The sequence below is a fragment of the Danio aesculapii genome, chromosome 1 (genome assembly GCF_903798145.1).
Source record: "Danio aesculapii chromosome 1, fDanAes4.1, whole genome shotgun sequence".
Lineage (NCBI taxonomy): Eukaryota > Metazoa > Chordata > Actinopteri > Cypriniformes > Danionidae > Danio > Danio aesculapii.
The window spans coordinates 3,971,319-3,998,147 of NC_079435.1; the positions used below are offsets into that span (position 1 = coordinate 3,971,319).

Here is a 26,829-nt window from a genome sequence, read left to right on the forward strand (position 1 = left end):
TGCCAGATGTGTACATTTCAGCACAACACATGCAGCTTGTGTAGGACGAGCGTGTGGTTTAGAGAACGATTGATGGATGAACGTTCCAGATTCATTAGTTTTGATTTGAATGATAAAGTAGAGATGTTCTTTAGAGCAACTGAGCACTTTAAAGGTTTATGTTTGGCATATGAGCTTGAGTTTAGACTGTAATGGGTTATATGCACAGCTACTGCTTTTCAGCCAATGATAAACTTCCGGTGAAAGCTTAATTCCTTTTACAGCATCGATGTTGTAATGTAATTACAGTACATTCAGTTAAATACACTTAAGCATTCATTTAGTTGTTCAAGCGTAAAACGAGATGAAAGTTGTTAGCGCGATCAGTTCCAGCAGGCTAGCACAGAAACTCCATTGAAAATACTGGGAAGGGCTGCACAATTCTAAAATGAAGATCAGGATTTTCTCACGATTCTGTAGGTGTAAAATAAAGGTTAATATGAGTGGGCTATAATTATTGTTGTTTCTCCAACATATGGTAAATCAACAATATTAGGCCTGTGTGTAGGTCTACTGTTGGTTTAAATGCTCAATTGTGTATAGACTGTGAATGGTGGACTTGAACAGACTTTCAATTTGTCCTGGTCATTGATGCACAGTAAAGTGAAGACATCAGAATACAACTGTTCATAATTCTGAAGTTGAATTATTATGTTTGAGACATGAATGTCTTTTGTCATTGAAAACATTAATAGACCATTTTATTCACTGGTAAAATCAGACATTTGTCATTATCAGATCCCCTCCTGCATTATATTCACTGTTATATAGGCTAGAGTAGTTATACTGACCCAGTAAACAGTTATTTTCATGCACTGTGTGTTGTAATCATAACTCTAAATGTAATATAATCGTTTAAATAATGTGCGCGCCGGTTTTATTTTCACTGCTGAATGCAGTTCATGTCATGGCTGTCGTCACTTTAAGAAAAAAACATAATGTAGATCATACTCCCCTAACGATCCCTCTAAAATCATTCACAACTTTATTAGCTGTTATTCACTGCCTATGCAGGTTCTGTCCACTAAAGTACACATCATTGCAGGGCACCCGCACGTCCTCTTAGTAGTAATCGAACAGGGCGTCAGCCTCTCTGTGATTTCCTGGCCATGAATACATCATTACATTAAGACAGAAGTGACATTTCTGGGTGAATTATACCTTATAATATAGTATATGACACTTTTAACCAGGGCCATGCACAGGGGGGTGGCCCGGTGGCTAAAGCCACTTGCCCCTCTGCCCTCATTGGCAGAAGTGCCCCTCTCAGCCTGTACCCCCTCCCCCATATATATATTTAGTTAGTTAGTTAGTGGACTAAGAGTGTCACTTAAATTAGGGAATCAACACTTAATTAAAGAGCCCATATTATACATGAAATAGGGTCATATTTAGGTTGTAAGGGTCTCCAACAACAGTCTAATATGCATGCAAGGTCAAACAACACTTTGATGGTCTTATAATCTGCATTTATTTTTACCTAATTATCCCAGTGACTCCCATATGATTCGTTCAGCGATTCATTTGTTCCCAAACCCGTCCTCAGCGCGAAGCTAATCTGCGCTGATTGGACTGATGACACTGACAGGCTTCAGCGCGAGACAGTGTGAAATGCCCAGCTGCTAATCAACAATATAAAAGTAGTCACAGTGCATACACGCTTTATAGTGGATTTTGGCTGCCAGTGGGTGTAAATATGTAAATACAGACGATGGACTAGAAAATACCGACGACTAACTATTTTATTGAGCAAAAAGTCCAAGAACTGGCGAGGAGATCTGCTAGCCCATCACAGTCTACCTGCTCTTTTCACACACACACACACTATTTTGAAACTTGACCGTTGCATGCGTGTAGAAACAGCTGATGATCCGTAAACAAAGCGGCACGCGTCGCGATTTCAACGTGGCTTTACACGAGATATGAGAATAAAGAGTTAACCTGATACAGCACACGCGGTTACAAGTAACAAAACACAACTAAATACAGAATTTGCAAGCTAGAGTAAACGAGGCAACAATTTTAATCGCACGTACTTACACTTGTGAAATGGGGGTAGAAACTGATTCATGATGCACTGATCCATGTTCTGTCTTTACTGATCCTTCCTTTAACAAACCGATGAAGTCTTCTTTGTAAGTATGTAGTTTCCAGAAGCACTCGATCTGCTCAAGGCTGGGCTATAATGCTGAGGTTTCATCTTTGGGTGAACTGTCAATAAAATCCATCTGCACAGCGTGACTTCATTCGACCGGTGTTTGTGTGTTTGTTTGTGTGTGTGTGTTGCTTTTTTTCTGTTAGTGGGCGGGGCCGCAGGTTTCAAATCTCCCGGGTTTGCGCGTGCAACTACTTGTGTTTCTTAGCCGCGTCATCACGAAACACCTAATGACTCGTTATCAAGACGACTCGTTTGAAGCACTATGAGTCGACTCCTTTATAGATGAATCAACAGTTTTAAACACTGTACACTTACAGATTTAAGCCTTAGCTGGATATTTCACTTCACGTAGAGCTGTGTTACACACTACATGGAAGGGCATTTTCAAAAACCCATAATAGGGGCTCTTTAAATAAAGGTTCATGAAAGAAAATAAAAAGAAATCACTCCACAAGCTGACCAATAAATTGTCAAATAACTCAGTAACTTAATAAATCATATTAATTAATGTTCCACTTTAAAAGTTCATCGGTAACTGCTCCGATTTGTTAGAAAAGCAGAATTGTTTGATTTGAGAGATTTATACCAGTTTATATTCAACTCACCACATTAGAATTTATTGAGTAGAATAAACAAGTACAATAAAAGTGGGAAAATACACTCAAACTAGGTTGTTCTGTTTGCTTTGGAAGAGAAACACATGGCATTGTTATTTTATTATTCATTATTTGAACACAAATGACACACGTAATACACTGCATTACTTGCATTTATTCTTATGGTCGTATAATTTGTCTTGCCTGAGCTTGAAATGGCTTGCTTTATCTGTTCGCTGTTGGAAAATGATGCTTGTGTGTATCAGATGGTTGTTAATTTTCTGACTGCTGTGTACAGGTAATAGTAGACTGTCTCCTTATTTGGGTAAAAACATGTTTGTGTATTAGACAAATTACCAGTTTGTAAATGTTCAGGATGCGTGCGCATCGAGGTTGTTGAAAAAAAACAGGAGCACTAGCATTAAACAAAGACAAGGAAAGAAGACGGAACTGTACAAGGCCTGGGTAATCATCAACAAGCAGAATGACTGCATTCTGACAGTGAACTGCAGCTGTACGGCAGGGTTAGGGTATGTGAACTTACATGTTTACATTTCATTCTAAGCATTCAGTGTCCGCAGTTTAATTCACCATATGTAACTGTTTTTGCTGAAATCATTGCTGCAATCAAAAACCAGTAATGTGTATGATTCAGTATAGTGTGAACTTTCCTGATATAACATGAGAACTGCAGAGTCCAGCATTTTTAATTAGGTCCTCACTCCATTCAGCTCTTATGATGTTTGTTAGCCAAAGACGTCTGCAGTTGGCATTAAAGCAGTGCGGTGTACGGTAAAATTTAAGTTTTCTATTTTTGGACTTTAGATTTTGGCATCCTACTGCACAACACCACATGTTTGCTATTGCAACCGGTCTTTTTTTGCAACTAAAGACCCGTGTGACGTCATGTGTGACGTAGGTTGGTAACTCCCCTACATATACATTTTTATTTACTATGGATGTTGACATCATTTGTGGATGTGTTGTGGGAAACTGACTCATTTCGTTGATCACTCTTTGTTGTAAAGGAAAAACTGTTCTTATTAACCTTGATTGGCATGTTAATCGAACAATCAGATTCTTTCATTCATTCTATATCAATTATATATTTATCTGTAATAATATAGAGCTGTCAAATTACACACGATCAGTTCAGAAATTCACCTTCATATTCCCTTATGATGATTCAACTGACTGTATAGATACATACTGTGTAGTCAAAGAAATATGACACCAATAATCATGTTGAATAATGTAATCAGAATAGTTTTGCAGGGAACAACATGTACAGCAACACCATGATTTACTAGGCAGGAATCTAAAACAACCATTTTCATTTGATAAAGTCTTGATTTTAATAATTAATTACAAGAAATTAGGCTCAACAATATTACATGTGATTTATTTGGAAATACGAGACGGTGTTTAATTTCCATCTGTAATCAGCAAACAGATGTATTGCAGTTATGTCAAACATCCACCTGTGGTAAACATATTCTCGACTGCAGTCATGCCGATGTAGCGCTCTCTGTGTTCAGCAGATTTACTTTCGTCACTCGTAGGCCAGTATTCAATCCAGGTCTGCTCACCTATGATGTACTGCAGACTAAAAACAACACAACAGGAAAGACAAAACATTAATGAGTGGCTGACTTAGGGGCCGTTCACACAGAATGCCCTTTTTCTCTCCAATGCGCTTCTTTTCTAATATTTTTCAATGTAAATGGACTGGTCAGAGTTCTGATAGTTTCGTTCATGTCCCCTGTTTTTTGAAGCAGCGTGCACATGAGCGCCACATTTTTAGGCACCAGTTCAAGCTTAAAGATCTTCAACTTTCACAGCACAGCTCATCATTGTCAGCTCCAAAAGCAGTGGACCAATCAGAAGAGTTCGGAGGTGGGACAACCAGATATCCTGAGTTATCTGATGTCTCTTCAAGTGCTTATCATAACATGTTGTTTTCCTATGTCTAATGGGTCCATTGCTGCCGTTATTACATCACATTCATAATATCACATCATGTTGACCTTGCACTGCGTTACACTGTTTAAAACCCATTCCTGAGTGCCGCATCTTGCGATTTTAGAAGACGTGTTCAGTGGGAATGAGCCCTTAGACATGCATCTAAGATTATAAAAAGGATAATCCTTTAAAAATAGCTTGTTTTCAGGGAGGATTTTTTTGAAAACCCTTTTAAAACACATTATCAATAGATCAAACCCTGTATAGAAAAAACCTAAGCTTGACTGTAGGGATGCAACGATTGCACTATTAACTGCGCTTTAATTCGTCACAGTTAATTAATCTCAAAGGCTTCTCAACACCACGTTTCTCCCCGGAACAAAACTGCTGCTACTTAAAGTTATGCCAACTGTTTGCTAGTTTAAAGTTAAAGCCAATACGCACGCACACTGAATTAACTATGGCTGAGGGTATTAACTAAGGGCCGTTGACATGTCACTTCTTTTGTATGACCAATTTCGTTATTTATTGTGCGCATATTGGGACGTTCACGCGGTATGATGCACTCACGCCTTCCAGGCATATCTAGCATCTAGAATGGCGCGAACACACCACGAGTCATGTGACAAGAACTGACTGATTGATCAGCTTCATACTTTGTATGAAATTTACACATTTCTACTCCAAAGAGATAAAAATACATAAGTTCATAATATAGTTGATCAAAAGTGCCGTTCAGACAGAGGTTCCGCAGCCTTTGACTACATTTGTTCTCTTTAAAAGGAAAATATTAGCTAATATGATGCTGAGATTTACATTAGACAAATCAAATTTTTTAAAATTTGTTCTTATTTTTATTTATTTATTCATTCGTTGTTATGTCATTTATTTTCAGTTTAAATTATTACTTCTGTTTAAATGCCTTTTAAAAAATGCCTTTAAAAAAACTTTTTTCACATATGTTTTGAGTCCAAAGATCATTGGACCATTGTTCGTTCTTTTTTTATTACTATTTTGTGCTGTATTATTTAGTTACTGAGCAACAATAAATAACACTTTAAAATATAAGGCGTTTTCATTCTAAACTAGTAGTGTGTTAAAATTAATGCATGCATAATAATCGTGAGAATTGTGAAACCGTGATTATTCCTCAGACTATAATCGTACAACCTAAATCTATAATTGTTGCATCCCCACTTGACCGTTTTGACAGTTTCAGTTGTGCCGAAATTTATTTTACAATAACAGTCTTAAAACAAGACTTTTCCTCTTTCCCTTACAGAAAACCCACTTTAGCTTCACACCATAAAATCACACGAAACACCACTGAAACGTTCTGAAACATTTTCATGTGAAAAATAACATGGATCCACTTTTTATCACATTGTTTTTCATGCAAAAATGTTCCAAAACCACATGTTACATGTATGTTTCACATGAGATTTTAATGTACAGTAATGTAGGACTGCACGATATCTTGAAATGACTGTTATTGGGATAACTGTAGGTAATATCCATATCACGAAGAGGTACGATACATTTCTTTTACATGCAAAGAATGTGTGTGCATACATGTGTTGTTTATTTAAATTCAACCAATCAGATGGGGTCTTATATTCTTTAAATCCACTTCCCCAGTAAGTGCTGTTCTGCTATTGTATATTAAATATCAAAAAATTATTCTATTGCCATAATATTGCAATATCAATATCACCGAGAAGTACATCACTTTATGAGCGAATAATTTGGGTTCTACATAGGTTGTTTATCCAAATCTGACCAATTAGATCAGGCCTTTACTATCTTTATCCCCGCCTTCCAGTAGGTGCTGTGAGCTTAAGCTAGAGTTGAAAATAAACACAAGTGCCGGGAGACGAGAGAGGAAAATTACAGCCAATCAGAATCAGAATTTCCTCCGAGATTTTCGTTTTTTTTCAGGGTATTTTAAAGTCTAAATGTTTGCAATTTGCACTTTTTTTTATTTAATTAGCCCAAGAAGAAAAAAGTCTATTTTTATTTAGTATGATTAATACATAATTAAATGATTTCTTTTTTTAAAAAATGTTATAAAATAGTTAGTTATATCGTAAGAAATATCGTTTTCGGAATGCACAATTGTATTTTCCCAGTATCGTGCAGCCCTGGTCTCATATTTAAATAGATTTTTACCACTTCAGAATTCATCGTTACATTTCTAACCTGAAGTATATCGTGTGTAAATCTGGACACCTACCTTCCCCCAAGGGTTGGCAGATCAACAGAGTTTCCCATGATGAGATACGACTTTCCTTCAACCAGTCCTAAACTCGCTCTGCAACTGGGACGAGCCAAAAAAGATTTCACTTTCCCTTCAACATCCGGATCAGTTCCTACAGGACAGTACAAGTTCAATTCGAGTTTATTCGTATACTGTAGCTCGATTCACAATAATACTACTAATATTTATCTATATATACAGTTAAATCTGAAAAGTTAAGGAGTTGTGTGTAGCAGTATACACATGCGGTTATACAGTATATAGTGTACATCCAAAGGTGATGTCCATGTGTATAATACATGCTCTGTGAAGTGTTTTTGGGTATGAAACTGAATGCATTGTACCCTGATGAACCTGCATTAAACAGGATTCAGACACATTTCTAATGCATTTCGTGATCGGCCTTTAAACACATTGAGGTCGTACCTTCTTTCACCGTCTTCTCCACCTTCATGTGATAGATATCGGAGTCTTGTTTCAGGTCCATCTTCACTAATTTCGCTTTATAAACTGTCAAACACACATGTGTGTTAATGGCATAAAGAGACTGGGTTTACAAGTCAACTATTTTTGACTGTTTTACACAAGCGTTAACACATTTAAAGCCTCCTTTTGTTCTATACCTGAATGACTTTCTGTCTTAAGTAGAACAATATATGATATAAAAATGACAATTAAAGGGTGCATGTTATTATGGCTGCACAACATGAGTTATATCATTGTATATCATTATACAATAACTTGCCTAATTACCCTAACCTGCCTAGTTAACCTAATTACCCTAGTTAAGCCTTTAAATGTCACCTTAAGCTGTATAGAAGTGTCTTGAAGAATATCTAGTCTAATATTATTTACTGTCATTATGGCAAAGATAAAAGAAATCCGTTATTAGAAATGAGTTATTAACACTATTATGATAAGAAATCTTCCCTCTGTTAAACAGAAATTGGGGAAAAAATAAACAAGGTGGCTAATAATTCTGACTTCAACTGTATATAAGCCTTTTAGAAGTAAATCTGTTTACTTTGTGCTGCCAATTTTACGCATACACCAGTTTTTTGACTGTACGGCACCTCAGAGTCTATAATCCTGATGCTATTGGCCAGATCAAGCCAGTCCTCCTCCAATCATCCTCGCTGTTGCTCCCGCGACAATAACAATGACTGGGCATGACAGTAACACGGTAACAATATTTAATACGTCCCAAGCAGACACTAAAAAGTATTAATTTAACGCATTTGTGTCCATTAATGGGATTTATTTCTGTATTAGTGATCACGATCAGGAATTGTTCCATTAAACCGGATCTTCTAAGTGAACCAGTTGAACAAGTTCACCAAATTGAACTGAATCATTTGAAATGATTCGCATCTCCAGTAAGCACTCGTCCACACACAGCTTAGTTTTTAACATACCTGATACCCCCTCTGACTCGAAATAAATCAATTTCCTGAGTTATTCAGTTACTATAACAGTAGGCTACACAGAGATCAGATTTGATTCAGTGAACCGAACACAGCCTGCTGAGACTGAAGCAAACGTGAACAACTGCAGTGCAGGTAAACCGAGGGCTTAAATTAGATGTTCTGGCTAAATGTAAGTTTATTTTCTAACAGAAAATCGTAATGGAATTTAAATAAGTAATTCATGCTTCAGTTACATTGCAAAACTTAATTGTAAGAAACTTGACTGAAAGTATGATTGCTGACTACATATTTTTGATATGTTTAGATTAGATTAGATTAGATTCAACTTTATTGTCATCACACATGTACAAGTACAAGGCAACGAAATGCAGCTTAGGTCTAACCAGCAGTGCAATAGCAGCAAGTGCAGGATACAGGTATAAGTTATAAAGTGCAGTTATAGAAAAACTATGGTGATATTTACAGATGGATGTACTATCAACATTATATACAGGTTGTATTAGCTATGAACAGATTTACAATAAATGAATATATGTACAGGATGCTATTAATAGCAGAAGAAATTCTGCTCTTCTGCTCTGAAATTCTGCTCTGAAATTCCTCTCATGTTTGTTGAGTCCAAACATGGGAGGATTGTCACAAAAATCTCAGAAAAGATTCTAACTTCCCATCCAACCTCAAAAGCAATATTTGCTCTGATGATTTTGAATCTTGCACCTAACAAATATTCTAATTTATAAAAAACAAACAAACAACTAATACTGAAACTAATAAAAGCTAGTAAATCTGCCTCTATAAACTACTTAAAACTGACTGAATTTGAAAACAAAAAGTCAAAACGAAATAAATCTAAAACTAATGAAGAATCTAAAACTGTTATAACATAAACTGTGACTGAATATAATACAAGCTTTACATTAATGTACTTTTACAGTATCATAACCCTTAAAAAACTGGGTTGTTTAAAACCAAATTTGGGTCAAATATGAGGAAACATTCGTTTAATGAATTTATGGGAACAATGCCAAATTAACCCAATGGTTGGGTCTGTTCATATCTGACTGAGATTTGGTTTGAAAGCAAACCAACATGTTGTTGTTTTTCGAGTGTAAACGAGTATAATGTATAGTTTAAAGTCATTTAACTAGGAGCCATCAACAGTAGAAACTGAATGTGTTTACTGTAGTCCAGGTTGGGTTCACAGGCTTTAATCATGCGCTTCGATTCCTCGACTTGGTTTTTCTTCTGGTAACTGCAGCTTTCTGTGTTCAGAGAAGTCAGTGTTAGTTATTATTCTCAATAACATGAATAAAAATCATAACTGAATGTTTGAAATGGTAATACCTTCAGCACACACACACAGTTCTCCTTTACACAGTCTGTATAGAGCAGAATCTTCCCTTTCAGGGTGGTAGTACTTTTTACAGCGGGCATCTGGATGAGATTTAAACACACACACACACACACACACACACACACACACACACGGGTTTGATGTAGGAATGTTAGATGACACTGTAAATGACTCATGATATGCAAAGGAAATTTATCAATCTCAATAAATGCCAAATGAGAATCAGGGTTCAACGCTAAGGATTTTTTCTTCAGATTTCTTGGTTCAGATTTTTACTTGCCTCACCAAAAAAAGAAGTTAATAGCTATTTCTTAGCCACATATTTGAAATAATGTGTCAAAAGCCAAACATAACTTCAGCATACCTTTTCTTTAAATACAACTGACAATTTAAAAAAATACAATTGTGATGTAAAAACATTTGGGGGAAAAATGTTGGCTAGAATTATGCATTATAGGCTTAAATTATAGAGAGAAATAACAGATGAACCGAGATGTTGATCTTTTTTCAAGGTGTCAGTGCAGAAATGAACAAAACAACAGGCATAAAACAACATATTATAAGATTCATATAGAATCTTCATAAAGGCGTATATGTGGCTATTACACAACCATAATACACTGTGATGTAGCCTGGGTCGTTAGTTTGTTGGATCGTTTTGCTTTCTCACTTCAATCGATCCGCTCCAGAGTTTGTTTCAATCAAGCTGAGACCACCTCATTCAGGCAGTTTCAGACAGATTGTTTTGGTGCAGATCCAAGCGCGATTGCGGGATTCACATATGCCAGATGAACAGCGCTAACTGGGCAAACAAAACAGGTTCCGAAACAAACGTCTAGGTGGGAAGCACCCTATTAGCATGCAATTGACAATCAGTCACAGCTAAATTAAACTTTAGTGACAAGGCAGCAATGGCCCGATCTGGCCAGTTACGATTCTGCCTACTGTCCCAAGCATCTCGCACGCTGGCTCCGGGCCATCGGGCAGTCCTTATTGTCGAGCCCTGACAATATAGAGCTGGGCTATATGACAAAAATTTCCCATCACAATATAAGTCATACTGTATCATATCCTGTGTAAATTCAGTAGATCATATTAGTGCCATCAAACAATTCATCACATCTGAAATAAAAGTTTGTATTTACTTAATGTGTGTACTCACTGTGTATAGATATTGTGTATGTAATAAAAAAATACAAAACCAAAATATTAACATATATATTTATATTTATATATAATTAGTATTAGATATAGGGAATACATTTATAAATATAAACATTTTCTCAAATATATACATGTATGTGTGTATTTAAACAAAGAAATATGCACAGTACACACACACACACAAACACACACATATATATATATATATATATATATATATATATATATAGGCTTTTTGGGATGTGATTAATCAGGATTAATCGTAATGTGTGCGTGTGTGAACAGCAGCTTACCGGGTGAGTAATACTCATATATGGTGACGGAAGCAGGTTGAAGCAAACCCACATTAAAAGTCTTGTGCATTCTGAAGACTAGTCTTTCTGATACTTGATGAGAAACCTAATGAGACAGAAATCAAAGCAGATTCTTTATACGATGCTGTTTTGAATGGCCCCCACGGGCTCTATGCACAGCTAGAGTTTTAAAGCAAACGATAAACTTCGGGTGAAAGCTTAATGTGACTATTTTCATGTCTGATGGTTGTTTTTACAGCATCGATGTTGTAATGCAATTACAATACATTCAGTTAAATAGACTTAAGCATTCATTTAGTTGTTCAAGCTTAAAACGAGATGAAAAACCGTTGGAACTGCTAGCGCCGTCGGTAGCAACAGGCTAGCGCAGAAATTGCATTGAAAATACTGGGGTAAAATAAACTGTCTTATTAGAAAGACATGGCGGGGGGAAACTGAATTTAATGCAGTGCTTCTTGACTGATCTGACTGATCCGTATATCTAACAGGCAGTGAGGATCAATGATTTTTTTAAAAATCAGTTCTGAAGCGTGACAATTTTGTAATGGAAAAACAGTTCACTGGAAGCCCTTGGGCTGCCTGGCTGAATATATAAGTCTGTGTACATATAGACCATTTGGTGGCCTCATATTATGCTTGTGACATGCTAACATTATCACAAAATATTGCATTGGAGAATTGGGGGAAAACTTGACATTGTTCTTTTTTTTAGACAGTTTCTCTAATTAGCATGTTATGTTTATTTCAGTAATATCTGGCAGAAACACAGCATTAGAGATGTAAATTCTATGCCCTCTTCACACAGTGATTTCGGTAAATATTCAGAAAATTTCCAGAACAAATTTACCGGTAAATTAAAAAAAAGCGCTGTTCACTCAGGCGAGGACGTTATGGTATTTTCTTGGAAAAGGCCTTTCACACATCCATTCCAAAATACAGGTTAATTCTGACATCTTTAACCAGAAATGAGCTCTAAACGGCTGCGCTTGTATTTGTACACATAGAAGTTGTCTGGCTTTTGTTGATGGTTTCACATTATTTAAAGCTTTAGCATTCATGCATCTGCTTTGCGAGATGTATATGTGTGTGTGCTGGCGCTCACTGGAGCACTCCTTCACGTGCACACGCGTCAAGCAACTGATGCAGAGCTTGAAGGTAAACTCACAGCGGTTGATCATAAGCATTTTATTGATATGTTTTCCACAGTTGGCGTTAACAAGGAACATAGAAATGTTATCTGACTAACATCCAGCGGGTAAATGTGTCTGGAAAAATATTCAAAGGCTTTTATTTTCATAAAGAGCGCAGATGTGAATGCATTTGAATGTTCTGATAGGCTAAGTGGGCTAACGTGAACACGCTCTTTCCGGCAATTTTACTTTTGCATGTCCACACAGAGCAGCATTCCTGCAAATTACTGGTAATGTTACAAATTCTCTTTCCATAAAATTGCCAGAATGAATTTACCGGTACACACATACACAACGGCCGGTAATTTTCCGGAAAGGTCTGTATGTGTGAAAGGGGCTCTAGACTGATTCTTTTTAGCTGATTACTTTGACACCACTAATGCATCAAGAAAAAAGTACAAATATTAATAATAAAAATAAAAAAAAAATCTTTTTTTTTTTTTTTTTTTTTTTTTTTTTAAACAAGAGTTAAAAAGATTACATATTTTGTGTACTGTAAGTTTGCCTACTTTAACATTTCTAACAACTAATTATATTGAGTTTTTAGTTGTCAGTTTTTAGATGTAAATGAAGTTTGACTGAATTGTAACTCTTGTTTGTGTCTTACAAACAGCACTTGATTTAGTCTAGCTGATAGAAAACTAAATAAAAGCATTGCAGCTGTACTGAAATACCTTGTCTAAGTAGATGATGAGGGATCCTCGCTCTGAGAGCACTTTATTCTTTTCATATTTCTGGATGTATCTCTCCTTCCCTGTGGACAACTGCAGGCGAGATAAAACAAATCAATCAACAGGTGAAATCATCATATTTTTATGTCCTGTGTGTGGATGTGTGTTACACAGCACATTAGTTCTTCATCACAATACCTGTTTAAGATCAGCTTCATCAATATCAAATCCTGTTGGCAAGCCAATGTCCAGAATCGTCATGGTGGCGTCATTTGTTTTGTTTTTGTAGCTGTGAATATTGAGAGCAGGTTTTATCTACAGGCTTTGCAGGTCTTTTGCTTCATCTAATCGATCTGTTTCACACTAGAAGTGCCCTCCTGAGTTCAAAGTATCATTATATTGTAGTTAGGGGTGTAACAGTGTATGTGTTCATCCCAAACTATCACAGTGCAGAACTGATGGTTCGGTTCATGCTAATACATCCGAATACAGTTGGTCCAGATGTGCACTGTTAAGCCTGGTTTATGCTCGACGTGTTCGCTTGAGTGCGCGCGGCACGTGTGACATCATCGCAGTGTTTGTAGAGGTTCACTTTAAGTGCGCATGACATAATTTTGGCTGGCGGAGCGTGCGATTTTTTTTTTTATTTTTTTTTTTTTGAGACTCGAGCGAACAGTTCGCACAGCGCTGCATTTAATTAGAGTTGAATATGAAACACTTTGAAGAGATTTTGTCTGAAATAGTTACAACTGTACAGACATCTTTATGATCCGTGATCATAGATAACCAGATGATCAATAATTCTTGGCCAGAAATTGCAAGAGCTGTGAGAAAGGAGGAACGTTTTTGTTAAAAGGTTTACACAAACCTGAGGGATAAGTTTATTAAAGCCAAAAGAGATCATGGCAAAAGTGGAGACGCAGGTACACAATTACAGAATATGTTGTTCCACCAGTCATAGGTTTAACACTGATGTAGAGATTACAATTTTGAATTTAAAACAATTTAGTAGTTACAAAACTAAAATTAAGGAACAAATTATTTCTTTAATAACTGGAAAGGAATATTTGAACCTATCGGTTTACAGTATACTGATGGCCTGATTTTCTTTATTAGTGATAATAGTCAGGAGTGTTGGACCATTATTTCCTTTTTAGCATAAGAAGAGGACAGAAACTAGCCAGACAGTAATGTGAGAATTGTGGAGCGGGCTCAATCTAAAAAAACATCAGTATTTTATAGTAAGTTTAGCCAATATAAAAATATGTTTGTAGAGCAACTCATCTTCTGGTGTCATTAATATTTTAATAAACTTTAAAAGGTAGATATGAACAAAAGCATAAGATGCATCAAAGTTTGATTAAAAAAAATCTTAAATGGTTATAAAAATCTTTATAATCACTAAAATAATTTATAAAAATAATAAAAAAGTTCCGGAAACTTCCTATGTCTCTGCTTATCCGTCGGACTTTTTTTTTTGACCGCCCCCTGTTGTTTTAAAGAATATCACAACGGCGAATGCGGCAAGTTTAAAAGCCTCATCCATTTCGTGAGATGCGTGTGCAGTCAGCCGAGGTGCGCAATGCGGCGTCAGGCGAAAGTGTAAATCCAGCTTTAGGGTGAAAAAAAAACGCAGCAATGCAGCCACTGAGCAGCTGTTCACAAAGAACGCTTATTTGAGTCTGAAAACATGAGATGCAGTGCTCATAAGTTATTCCGCCATGTTGTCGTTGTCATGCCAACTTGCTACACAGAAGCTCTGTTCTGATTGGTCCACTGCTCTGTAACTGACAGTAATGAGCGCTGCTGCGGGTAAAGGTTGAAAGTCTATAAATCGCGGTGATCATGTGCGAGGAGCTGCACAAGACGCAAGTCACACACATCTGTCAACCGTGTTGTGCTGTTGCACAATTACTGTATTCTTTTGTTTTAGGGGAAGGTTGGGCTGAACCTTTGAAAGTTTAATACAGTTTTTTAATGACATGACATTATTTTTCATTATCCTATTTATTTTGTGCTTTGCATTACAAGAAGCTCTTGAGTTCTGTAGCTGATTGTGACGAAACACTTCTGTCTGTTCAGAATAAACAGATAAGCAAGCACTGGGGAATTGTTATTATTCCTGTTTTACCCTACCCGAATCAAACCGTGACCCCAAAACAAACTGAGCCGGACAAACTGAACCGTGAATTCAGTGTACTGTTACACTCCTAACTGTAGTATATCTCAGAATAAAAGCAATCATGGTAACCATCTACACTAGTGCTCACAAGCACACCACACATGTGGCAACAATGAGATTTAATTGAACTCAGATTCAAAGCACTTGAACAAAAGTGTAAATTATTATAACAAATAAATTGACTAGCTAGATATAAAAATAAGCTTATAAGAAGTCACATACAAGAAATCCAGGATGAAGTTGTAAGTTCCATTGGTTCCTGGTTTTGCTAAAAGGAAACAGAAACATTTGGTGTATTTAGTGAAAAATAAAATGATGATAATTTCAAATGTGTTTTAGGCTTTTCACACTTGAAATAATCGACCAGGTTTATTCTGAACAGAATCGTGGTTTTTCTTGTTTCACATTGTTCATATTTTACCCTGGGTTAACAATGAATCCTGGGTATTCATATGCTGATTTTCACTGCACTCACCTAAATCTGTGCATATAATCCATAGTGACACTTTATCTGAACTTTACATCTGAATGAAATATGAATAAAATTGTCTATTCTTCATTGGAGTTGCACGTTGTTGGTCAGCATTTCACATTTGTTAAGCTTTGCTACTACTTTTTATGCAATGTATAAGCTAGCCAGCGGCTAGCTCTCTGAAAATCTCACATGGTCGCCCACTGAAGCTTGCAGGTTGCAGCCGGAAATGGGGTTAATGAAACCAGCAGGGGGGGCTCAACCTGTAGTCTATGTGGGTATATTGATGGGGACTCTATACTGTTCAGTGAGCACCGTCTTTCAGATGAGACGTTAAACTGAGGTCCTGACTTTCTGTGGTTGTTAAAAATCCCTCGTCCTTCGAAAAAGAGTAGGGGTTTATCCTGGCCGAATTTGCCCACTCTCTCCATCCCCATATTATAATTGACTTCATCACTGTGTCTCCTCTTCTCCAATCAGCTGGTGTGCGGTTTGGTGCAATATGACTGTCATTGCATCATCCAGGTGGATGCTGCACACTGGTGGTGAATGAGGAGATTCGCCCCCCAAAAATTTGTAAAGCACTTTAAGTGTCCTGAAACGCGCCATATAAATGTAAGGAATTATTATTAATATTAAAGTGTGGCGTTTCTGTGACTGTACAAAGCATGTGAAAGTAAGAATCATGATTGGTTGTTGGTTGTTAATCATCTGCATAAGCTCAGCTCAGAAAAATGGAGCAAACTCTGTAAAAGTGATGAGGTTTTACAACCCAGTGTAAAAGTGGTGGTAATAGGCTTCTAGATTACTATTGTCAAACGTTCCTCTACCTGGGGTTTAGACCGATGATAACCCAGGGTAAATGCAGTGTAAAACATCTTAATGTATGGAAGGTACTACAGAAAGTAAATTACTGTCAATCTTACTTTCAGGGATTTTATCCAATTTGACACTCAGATCAAAGAAAGTACAGTCAGACTTCTTCTCAGACGGTCTGGCGTAGTACAGCGTCAGAACCTGAAAACAGCAGAAGGTCTCAGATTTGTAGTTCATTTCATTCAGTCTTGCAACTGTCCATATAAACACTCGTGGACACTCACTGAGAGAATGGCAGATCCGGTTCCTTTAGCAATCACAGTGAAGTCCTTATTCATATCCACCTGTTGAGTGAACACAAACATACTCAAGTCAAATAATAGATGATCTGACGATTTGAACTGACTGCTCAGATTGTGCTAAATCCATTTCAGAAGGTAAATAGCACATCCCAGTGACAAAATATATGCTACCAATCAGATTGTGCTACCAGCGTAATCTTGATTTGGATCAGTGTGAAGCGAGGCCATAATCTTGCCCACACCTTAACCCTAACCTTACAACCATGCAAATATTTTTTAGATCAGAAATCACCACCTATACCATCAATCAATATTAGTCCACTTATATAGTCAACATAAAGGAGTGAATTGGATCAGAGTGCACTGAAGGGGTGCTGTTTTGTTTGTGTTTTGCTGGTTGATAAATCCCTCAAACAGATCAGATTTTCAACTTCTTGGTCAGACCCTGTGATAGTTATTTATCACTTAGTGAGCTCCTCAAATTTTGTTGACCAAACAAAACACTGTTGTTGCAGACGATGAGCATCAGAACAATCATAATACAGCAATTTTGAGCTGGATCAATTCTGATGAGATCCACTACTGTACTTACATTGCCTGACCGTGTAAGATGCACATTACTTCTTTGAATGGTCCATCTGTCAGTTTTTCTTCTTCCTGGCACAACCAGTTCCACATTCAGATCAAAGTTGTTTAGGTCTTGCACCTGCGCATGGTACTCTGCCACAGCCTGGAAAACCATGATGGTCACCTAGACAGCACAAACAAGGAATCAAAGACAATGAACTTCACACTGACATTTAATTGTATTGTTTGGAGAAACCCTTTTCAACCTTTCGATAAGTAGAACCAATCGCTACACAACATTTATTTGAAGACTCTGACTTAAAATACTTTCCTGCAGAGAATCGTGTGTCTGAAATTGCTTGCTGTATTATATGTACTTTATTTTATTTGAAATCTACTTCACAACACAAAAGTTTGTTTTATGTTATGAAATAAATGTAGATGCCGTGCATCTTCCATGTTGTTGCTGTCACGTGACCTATGGCTATATTGTTATTTCTGCGCAGAATTTTGGTAAAAATCTGCAGATTTATGCGGAATGATTTTGGGAGTGTCATAACTAAAACCTTAATATGTCAACTAAAAAGTAATACCTTTTTAACTTTAATGTTTACAATACAAATCCAATTAGATTCACTTTATTTGGTAAACAAAGCAAGTCTTCTATATAATATATCTACTAAAAGACAGAAAATATTACTGTACACACTTCATTGTACATAAATTAGATGAATAATTTCATATTAATCAATAATATTACTGAAATTAATTTAAAAACTGAATAAATATAGATTTACACACATTTACACAAGTAAATAAACAGAATCAATAATGGGTTAAAAATCGGTAGAAATCTGCGGATAATCTGCGGAATTCTGCAAACACAGATACCTTGTGGGCCTACCTTTGGCATTTGTCTTGCCAGAAATAGTACAGGACTCATTAGGAATAGGCTTAACTTACAAGAATGCGAACACAGCTGGACATTTCTACGTTACGTAGTGAGGTACCGCGCACATTTTACCTGTGGTTATTGTGATCTACACAGGTTTGATACCATAAAAATGGGTTTGATACAGTTTTTCAAGGTGTTTTTCACAATACTGTGATCTCGAGCTATTGTGAAAAGAGAAGGTGTTACTTTACCTGTGTAGTGTCATAACCACCATGACTAGACTTTTGTTTGGCCAGCCACTGCACTGCCTCTCCAGCTTTCTCATAGTCTTTGGCCTTCACGAGTGCCAGCACAGCATAGGCCGTGGCCTCTATTGAGTGATAATGCCGTCCAGGGACATTCCAGAACCTACCGTCTGTTTCAAACACAAACAGAAAGAGAAACATGATTAGAGACTACATGGGAAGACTAGGTTACTGGTTGAAGAGTGAGGCCAGCAGGGGATGCTCACCCTGCAGTCGGAGTGGGTCCTAGTGCCCCAGTATAGTGAACAGTACTAGGGATGTACAATATATCATTTCAGCATTGATAACACAATAGCCCCTTTTACACATCGAAAACTGGTAAATATCCGGAAAAGTTCCGGAACGAATTTACCCGTGAATTAAAATAAGTGCTGATCACAAAGGCATTCCGGAATTATAAAAAAAAAAAGACCATTTACACATCCATTACAAAATACTGGAAATAATACGCAGCTAAATGTTTACACATTTGACTAAAGTACAAATTCTGCAGATTAATAAGTATTGTGAAGTTTGTTGAAAACATGGAGGAACACCTTCACATGTCGAGATGTACATAATATGTGTGTGTGCTGGCGCTCACCAGAGCACTTCTTCATGTGCACAGGCATCAAGCAACTGAAGCAGAGCTTAAGGTAAACTCGGTTTATCATAAGCATTTTATCAATAATTTTTTACACAGCTGGCATTCAGAAGGAACATAGAAACGTTATCTGACTAACAACTCACAGCTAAATGTGTCTGGAAAAATATTCAAAGGCTTGTTTTTTCATAAACAGTATGAATGAGAGTGCGTCTGAATGTTCTGATTGGCTGGAGTACACGTCTCATGTCAGCACGTTCTAAACGTGAACGCACTCTCTCCGGCAATCTTCCTTCTGCGTTCACACAGAGCAGCCTTCCGGCAAATTACCGGTAATGTTACAACTTCTTTTTACGGATATTTGCCAGAACAAATTTACCGGTATGTTCAAAAAGGGCCTGTTCACACATGATCCTTTTCCAGAAAATTGCCGGTAAAAGGCCTGTGACTGTGCAAGTATTTCCCAAGAGATTAAAGCGGTAAGGCACAATAAATTTTTCCCTTTGTAACTTGATAATGATCATTTTCTAGAATGAAAATTGTGTTATTTTCATTTCATTACAATTTCTGTACATGGATACTGTTAAACCGCCCAGAAACCTTTAAAATACTGCTTATTTCACTTTTATCTCTTTGATCTGTTGATCTCTCACATCTGCTCCACCACCGTCACACTCAACACTGGTGTACCACAGGGCTGCGTGCTGAGCCCCTTCCTCTACTCCCTTTTTACCATCGACTGTACGCCTGTAAACAGATCCAACACCATCATCAAATTTGCAGGTGACACCACAGTGATTGGTCTAATCAGCAATAATGATTAGACTGCCTACAGGGAGGAGATACAGCATCTGGCCACTTGGTGCACAGACAATAATCTGCTCCTTAACACCAACAAGACCAAGGAGCTCATTGTGGACTTCAGGAAGGGAAGGACAGGCTCACATGATCCCATCCACATTAATGGGATGGCCATTGAGCCTGTCTCATCTTTCAAGTTCCTGGGGACCCACATCTCAAAAGACCTTTCCTGGACCACCAACACCTCCAACCTGGTCAAGAAGGCTCACCAGTGCCTATTCTTCTTGAGGCAACTTAAGAAGAACCAGCTTTCATCAGCCGTCTTGGTGAACTTCTACCGCTGCACAATAGAAAGCATCCTGACCAACTGCGTTACGTTCTGGTATGGAAGCTGCTCTGTTGCTGAGCGTAAGGCACTGCAGCGGGAAACTGCCCAACGCATCACAGGGACCACACTGCCAGCCATTGAGGACATACAGAAGAAACACGGTCTGCGCCGAGCACGCAGTATTCTTAAGGACACCTCTCACCCTGCTCACCTCTCACTGTTTCTGGCAGGCGCTTCAGGCTCCCCTGGACAAAAACCAGCAGACTGAGGAACAGCTTTTTCCCTAGAGCTGTGTCCCTTTTGAACTCTGCCCCTCACTGACTCTTTTGCCCCCCCAATACACCCCCACACTCCTCTAACTTATACTCCTCACAATCACTGCACTGTTTAACATTTGCACATTTAAAATTTGCACTTATTCATTGCACAGACTCACTTATTTGAACTGTACATACCCACTGCACATACAATTTTGTACACACCTACTGTACATATACATTTGTAATTATGTTTATTTGCACACTTCTGATTTTAATAGCATCCTGTACATATATTCATTTATTGTAAATCTCTGTTCATAGCTAATACACCTGTATATAATGTTGATAGTACATCCATCTGTAAATATCACCATAGTTTTTCTATAACTGCACTTTATAACTTATACCTGTATCCTGCACTTGCTGCTATTGCACTGCTGCTTAGCCCTAAACTGCATTTCGTTGCCTTGTACTTGTACATGTGTGATGACAATAAAGTTGAATCTAATCTAATCGATTCCCCTACAGAATGACAGGATGAGACGTTAAATTGAGCACATGACTCTGTGTGCTCACAAAAAAAAATCCCAGGACTTTGACTTGCCCACTCCCCTTTGCTTGTCACAGCCTCCTAATCATCCCCTCCATCACTCATTTGTCTCCTCTCCACCAATAAGCTGGTATCCGTTCTGGCACAAAATGGCTGACATCACGTCATTAAAGTAGACTATAAACACTGGTGGGGGTTGAGGAGATTTTCCCATTTCTCGTCAGCATTTCACGTTTGTTAAGCTTTGCAACTACTTTTTATGCAATGTATAAGCTAGCCAGTGGCTAGCGCTCTGAAACTCTCACATGGTCGCCCAATGAAACTTAGCAGGGCTGCGCCCGGTCAGTACCTGGATGGGAGACCACATTGGAAAGCTAGTTTGCAGCCGGAAATGGGGTTAATGAGACCAGTAGGGAGTACTCAACCTGTGGTCTATATGGATCCTAACACCCCAGTATATTGAAAGGGACTCTATACTGTTCAGTGAGCACCGTCTTTCAGATGAGACGTCAAACCTGTGGTCTATGTGGGTCCTAACGCCCCAGTATATTGATGGGGACTCTATACTGTTCAGTGAGCACCGTCTTTCAGATGAGACGTTAAACTAAGGTCCTGACTTTCTGTGGTTGGTAAAAATCCCTCGTCCTTTGAAAAAGAGTGGGGGTTTATCCTGGCCAACTTTGCCCACTCTCTCCATCCCCATAGCATAATTGACTTCATCACAAAAAAACCCCAGGACTTTGACTTGCCCACTCCCCTTTGCTTGTCACGGCCTTCTAATCATCCCCTCCATCACTCATTTGTCTCCTCTCCACCAATAAGCTGGTGTCCGTTCTGCCACAAAATGGCTAACATCACGTCATTTAAGTGGACTATAAACACTGGTAAGGGTTGAGGAGATTTCCCCTAATGCGTAAATCGCTTTGGGTGTGTAGAAAAGCACTATACGAATGTAATAAAGTATTATTACTTCATAATTTTAATCTGCTTTGTTTTAATATTCCATGTTCTTCCACAATGCATTTTCTTGGCTTGTTGGTGTTACTGACCGTCTCCTTTGGTGGAATGCTTCATCAAGATTGCTTTATCAAGACTTTCAGCGTTGGCCAGGGCATAGGACGTCAGTGCTACAGCATAAGGATTGGTCAGTTTTGGAAACTGATCTTTCAAAAAAACAACAGCCTTCCTCATACTTTCATGCAGACTCTAAAAGAGTGCAAATAGTGTGTTATAAACTGGAGGAAGAGTAGAAAAAAGCAACTATTTATTTAAGGTGAAAATATGGTGGAAGAGCTATACTCACACCAACTGCTCCCCCACAGATCTCTTTGCCCTCTTGCATGGCAATCAAGACAAAGGCCGTCAGAGTGACGTAAGTGTTTTGGCCTTCTATGCCACCCTGGAATAAAGCACAAAAATTACAAATGCTTGTTTTTATAATAAATCATCAAATGTAGCAAACTAAACACTAAAGAGTATCTAAATCTATTCAGGACTTAGACATTAATTTAAAAACATTCAATTTACCATAATACTTTTGTCATATACAGGTTTTTCCTCTTTAAAAGAGCCATCTGGTAGTTGTTTGTGCATAACCAGCCACTTGAGCGCGCTGCAGATCACATTTTCCTCTATAGCAATAAGCTGACTGGCCCTGGCGAAGACTTTAGCCACATATGCTGTCAGCCTTTAAGAAGCAGAAACTGAACCAATTAAATAATTAACAAGTGAAGAGTTCAGATGCAAAAGCTGATAAACGCCACTTCCTCCAAAAATGAGCTAATGGCATTGAGTGAATGCTTTAGGCATGTAGTACACCATCAACAAATACATTTGCTTCCAATCTTCCAAATCCCAGCATCAGCGCATTCAGAAATAGCAGTTTGTTGGCAAAAGCCGCTAAACGCCACCTGCAGTTAACAGCAAAAGCCGCTATATCCCGAGAGCCAATCAGAAGCGCGAATTGAATCATATGTTTTCAATCTAGCAGCGCGCTGATACGCTGGCTTTTATAAAGACACATTCCGCTTTCATCTTCGATTTTAAAAGATGGAGTTTGACAAACTAGATGAGCCTGTCCGACTGTCAGTGAATGGCAAATGAAAACGTCCCTTACGTCAAAACTCCGTGCATTATAAGAAAAAGAAAACACACTGTACAGTCAGGAGTGTATCATGCATTCATAACATTTTTTAGCGCAGCGATGCTACTTTAAACGAGTCTGATTTACTATGCAATAAGCGGCAACTGCGCTTCACGAAAGTCAGAGTTAAGATGCAGTTCTTTTATCCCACGTGGATGATATGAGGATAAACAAGAGACCAAGACCTTGAGTATGGTGAGAATGAATGAATCACAGCTTCTAAAATTGTCTGAGAGGCATCCCCTTTTTGCCCAGTAGGCCTACATTGTGTTTTATTTGCTAATGTAAGCTATTTTTTAAAGATAAATATAATATATAAAACTCTACATTATTTATATTACTTCATAATTCCTATAGATCTGATAAGCTTTTTATATTAATGGACAATGCACAGATTTTGCTGTTTCACAATGTTTGTACACTACATTATTTGAATCTACCAGGTTTAGTTTACAATGTTTGCAATGTTTACATTGCTCTACTTACATTACATCTAAATCCCAAATATCAGAAATGACAACAGATTGTTCAGATTTAATTAATGTCAGTATTAATGTTATTGATTAATGCCTTTACTTGACGGATTTCATTCATGCTTTTTCCCTGGTTTACCACAGCGGAATGAACCGCCACTTACTTGACAGATTTATATATTTTACATTTCAGGTGGCTTGTGTAATGTGTTTTATGTTTGGTAAAATAATTTCTAATAGCATCTTCATTTTCAACTATTTACACTGTCTTGTTCCAGTAGGTGGATTTAGAGGTTTTTGCACAAAAAGCAGAAGTGGATTTAGCTGGTTTTGACGCAAAAGAAAATTCACCTTGTTAAAAAACAAATTTTTTAGTGACATTTTTGATACGAAGGGAATTATTTTTAAAATGAAACTTCTGAATCTAACCAGAACAGCCTAATAGAAAATACTCATTTACAAGAAAAGAGGTCTGATGGATTTAGAGCGTTTTGCATCTGAACTCTTCAAGTAATAATGTGTTACAAGTGTAAAATACATGATAAAAGAGATGACAAACTGGAAGAAAAAGAAGAAAGGCTTGAAAACAAAATACCATGTGCTACTCGGCGTGTAAATCCAGATAGCGTAAGATCCATCAGGTTTACGGAACTTTAGCTGCCCGTCATAACCTTAATGTAGAACAAATCTTTATTTTAAAGTCCATTTCAAGATTCGGGAGAACATCGTTGACAGTGCTTTTTCATTTAGATTCAGACTCTGCTAATCTGTAGCATCCTGACCTGTTTTGATATGGTCAATGGCAACTTTACGGCGGTCAATGCCAACATATTCCCACTGGTTGGTGTTGTCCAGGTAATGAGTGGCAACAACAGGCAAAGTCATTTTGGCCATGTTCTGCTCTCCACATCCGTGAGGCTGGATGATAAGTTCTCCCATGAAGCTTCCATTGATGGCCTGCTCAATCGACTGACTGATTTCTTCACCTAGAGGGATAAAAGACAGAGAGCAAAACCATTGTCCTTAAGAATCGCTACATGATTACATCATTAAGATAAAACTTTGTTTTAGATGTAAAGGGAAGAGCTTCTGCATACTTTAGACACACAGATACATCAATATGAACCAACTCTGAACATCACAAAATGGAACTTATGAAGTAATCTAAGGCCAACTCTCACCACCCTCAATATCATGACTGAGGTAAGATACACCCCAAATGCCAGACATTGCAAAATCATGCAAAAATCCATGCAAAATCACTGGAATATCTCCTTTTTGAGGACGGGCACTTCATACAAAGGCAAAGATGTTGATGTGAGAATTTGACCATAGAAATTTGGTATTAAAACAGCACAAATGGATGCAATTAACAGTAGTGACCCAATCATCAGCTGTTTTTAAGCAATAAGCTCCTTGTTAAACATAAGAAGCCATGGGTTAAGAGTTCATTCATTCATTTTCCTTCAGCTAAGTCCCTTTCTCGGGGGTCGCCATATATTTATATATATATATACATATATATATATATATATATATATATATATACTGTATGGGCAATTCCATGCAAATGTCAACCTTGCCATGAAAAAAAATTTCAACTAAATACCGAAACCCTTTCTATGTTTTTTGTGTAAGCAAGTATTTTACCGTACTTTAGGCATACTCAAAAATATCTCTCAATGTTTTTAAACAATTTAATTAGATTTTTAAGTCGCGCAAATGGAAATTTCACATCCGTCACATCCATAATGCAGAGTAGTCATATCCATAACGAAGCTTTTTCCTCATAAATACAAAAATATCAAATCAAATCAAATCAATCATGTTTGCTCTATAGTGAGCCGACTCTTAATCCTGTTGATTAGCATAATTTTTTGGAGGTTGTGCAGTCTAATTCACAGAATTTCTACAAAGTATGCTGTATAGTGTAAACTCGCAGACTTTTTTTCTATCTATCTATCTATCTATCTATCTATCTATCCATCTATCCATCTATCCATCTATCCATCCATCTATCTATCTATCTATCTATCTATCTATCTATATATATATATATATATATATATATATATATATATATATATATATATATGTATATATATTCTACACATGTTTGAAAATTTTTTGAAAACATTTTCTTCTTACCAGTAACTGTGATGTACGAGTTAATGGGTGTGCCTGGAACCTGATCTGCTGGTATACCAGATCGAAGAACTAAAGGTTTTTCCCCTGTTCCATTTGACATAATGTAGAGGGAATAAAAAATGCAGAGGAAGAGGCATGAGTTGTGTGCTGAACAGATTTTGTACACTTTTGCATTATAACTAAGCTAGAATGACTGAAAATGTCATGTAAGTAATGTTAATGGAGGCATAATGTTGTTGTGTGATTCACAGTAAATCAAACCTTTTTTGGCCGGATTGAGCTCCAGTTTTTCGCTTCGATATTTAGACAGCACACCTTCAGACTAAAAGAAAGAGAGCATGTTAACTATCCATGGTACACTACTTGATCTATTCAAACATATGAGAACAAAGATCCATTATATCAAGTCCTGAAACTGCATCAGACGTACCACCACCTTCAGGGTCTTTCGAACTCCATCTTCATAATCTGATATTGAAGCTTTCACCTCAACATGCTGACTTTCCAGTGTCATGGGAACAATCACAAATGAAACGGCGACGCTGGAGTCTTTGTCAACATTTACTGTTGTTCTGTATATTCCTTTCTTACTGGCGGCACTGCAAACACCCGCTGTCTCTAAAAACTCCACACGAACCTAGTGAAAACAGCAGGAAACAAAAATCCCTTCAACATCTAGAGGAAGCGTCCTCCAAATGTATATGAAATGTGTGATGAATGATAATAGAATTTGCTGTTTTTGCACATGATATTATACAACACTTGTCTTTAGAGTGATTCTCAAGCAGCTCCTGAATGCAAAATTGTTCAATAATTTCCGTCCAATCACTCTCACTTCTGTGCTTTGTAAATGTATGGAGTGTATAGTGTGT

General features: G+C 37.4%; 1 protein-coding gene across 1 annotated transcript in view; it reads right to left on the bottom strand.

The window, feature by feature from the left end:
- Window positions 1–4,033: 4,033 nt before the first annotated feature.
- LOC130223086 (complement C3-like) overlaps window positions 4,034–26,829 on the bottom strand; it is a 48,397-nt gene continuing 25,601 nt past the window's right edge. Inside the window, exons 21-41 of the mRNA XM_056455791.1 lie at window positions 26,388–26,594; window positions 26,219–26,279; window positions 25,958–26,041; window positions 24,592–24,795; window positions 24,405–24,480; window positions 22,721–22,880; window positions 22,497–22,592; window positions 22,243–22,399; window positions 18,618–18,781; window positions 17,497–17,655; window positions 16,887–16,946; window positions 16,713–16,803; window positions 15,537–15,582; window positions 13,331–13,421; window positions 13,136–13,225; window positions 11,251–11,356; window positions 9,784–9,873; window positions 9,621–9,701; window positions 7,439–7,522; window positions 6,989–7,124; window positions 4,034–4,399 (exon numbers count right to left, since the gene is read on the bottom strand). Of these exons, the coding sequence (XP_056311766.1) occupies window positions 4,258–4,399; window positions 6,989–7,124; window positions 7,439–7,522; window positions 9,621–9,701; window positions 9,784–9,873; window positions 11,251–11,356; window positions 13,136–13,225; window positions 13,331–13,421; window positions 15,537–15,582; window positions 16,713–16,803; window positions 16,887–16,946; window positions 17,497–17,655; window positions 18,618–18,781; window positions 22,243–22,399; window positions 22,497–22,592; window positions 22,721–22,880; window positions 24,405–24,480; window positions 24,592–24,795; window positions 25,958–26,041; window positions 26,219–26,279; window positions 26,388–26,594 (2,385 nt within the window). The 3' untranslated portion in view covers window positions 4,034–4,257. The remainder of the gene's footprint in view (window positions 4,400–6,988; window positions 7,125–7,438; window positions 7,523–9,620; window positions 9,702–9,783; window positions 9,874–11,250; window positions 11,357–13,135; window positions 13,226–13,330; window positions 13,422–15,536; window positions 15,583–16,712; window positions 16,804–16,886; window positions 16,947–17,496; window positions 17,656–18,617; window positions 18,782–22,242; window positions 22,400–22,496; window positions 22,593–22,720; window positions 22,881–24,404; window positions 24,481–24,591; window positions 24,796–25,957; window positions 26,042–26,218; window positions 26,280–26,387; window positions 26,595–26,829) is intronic.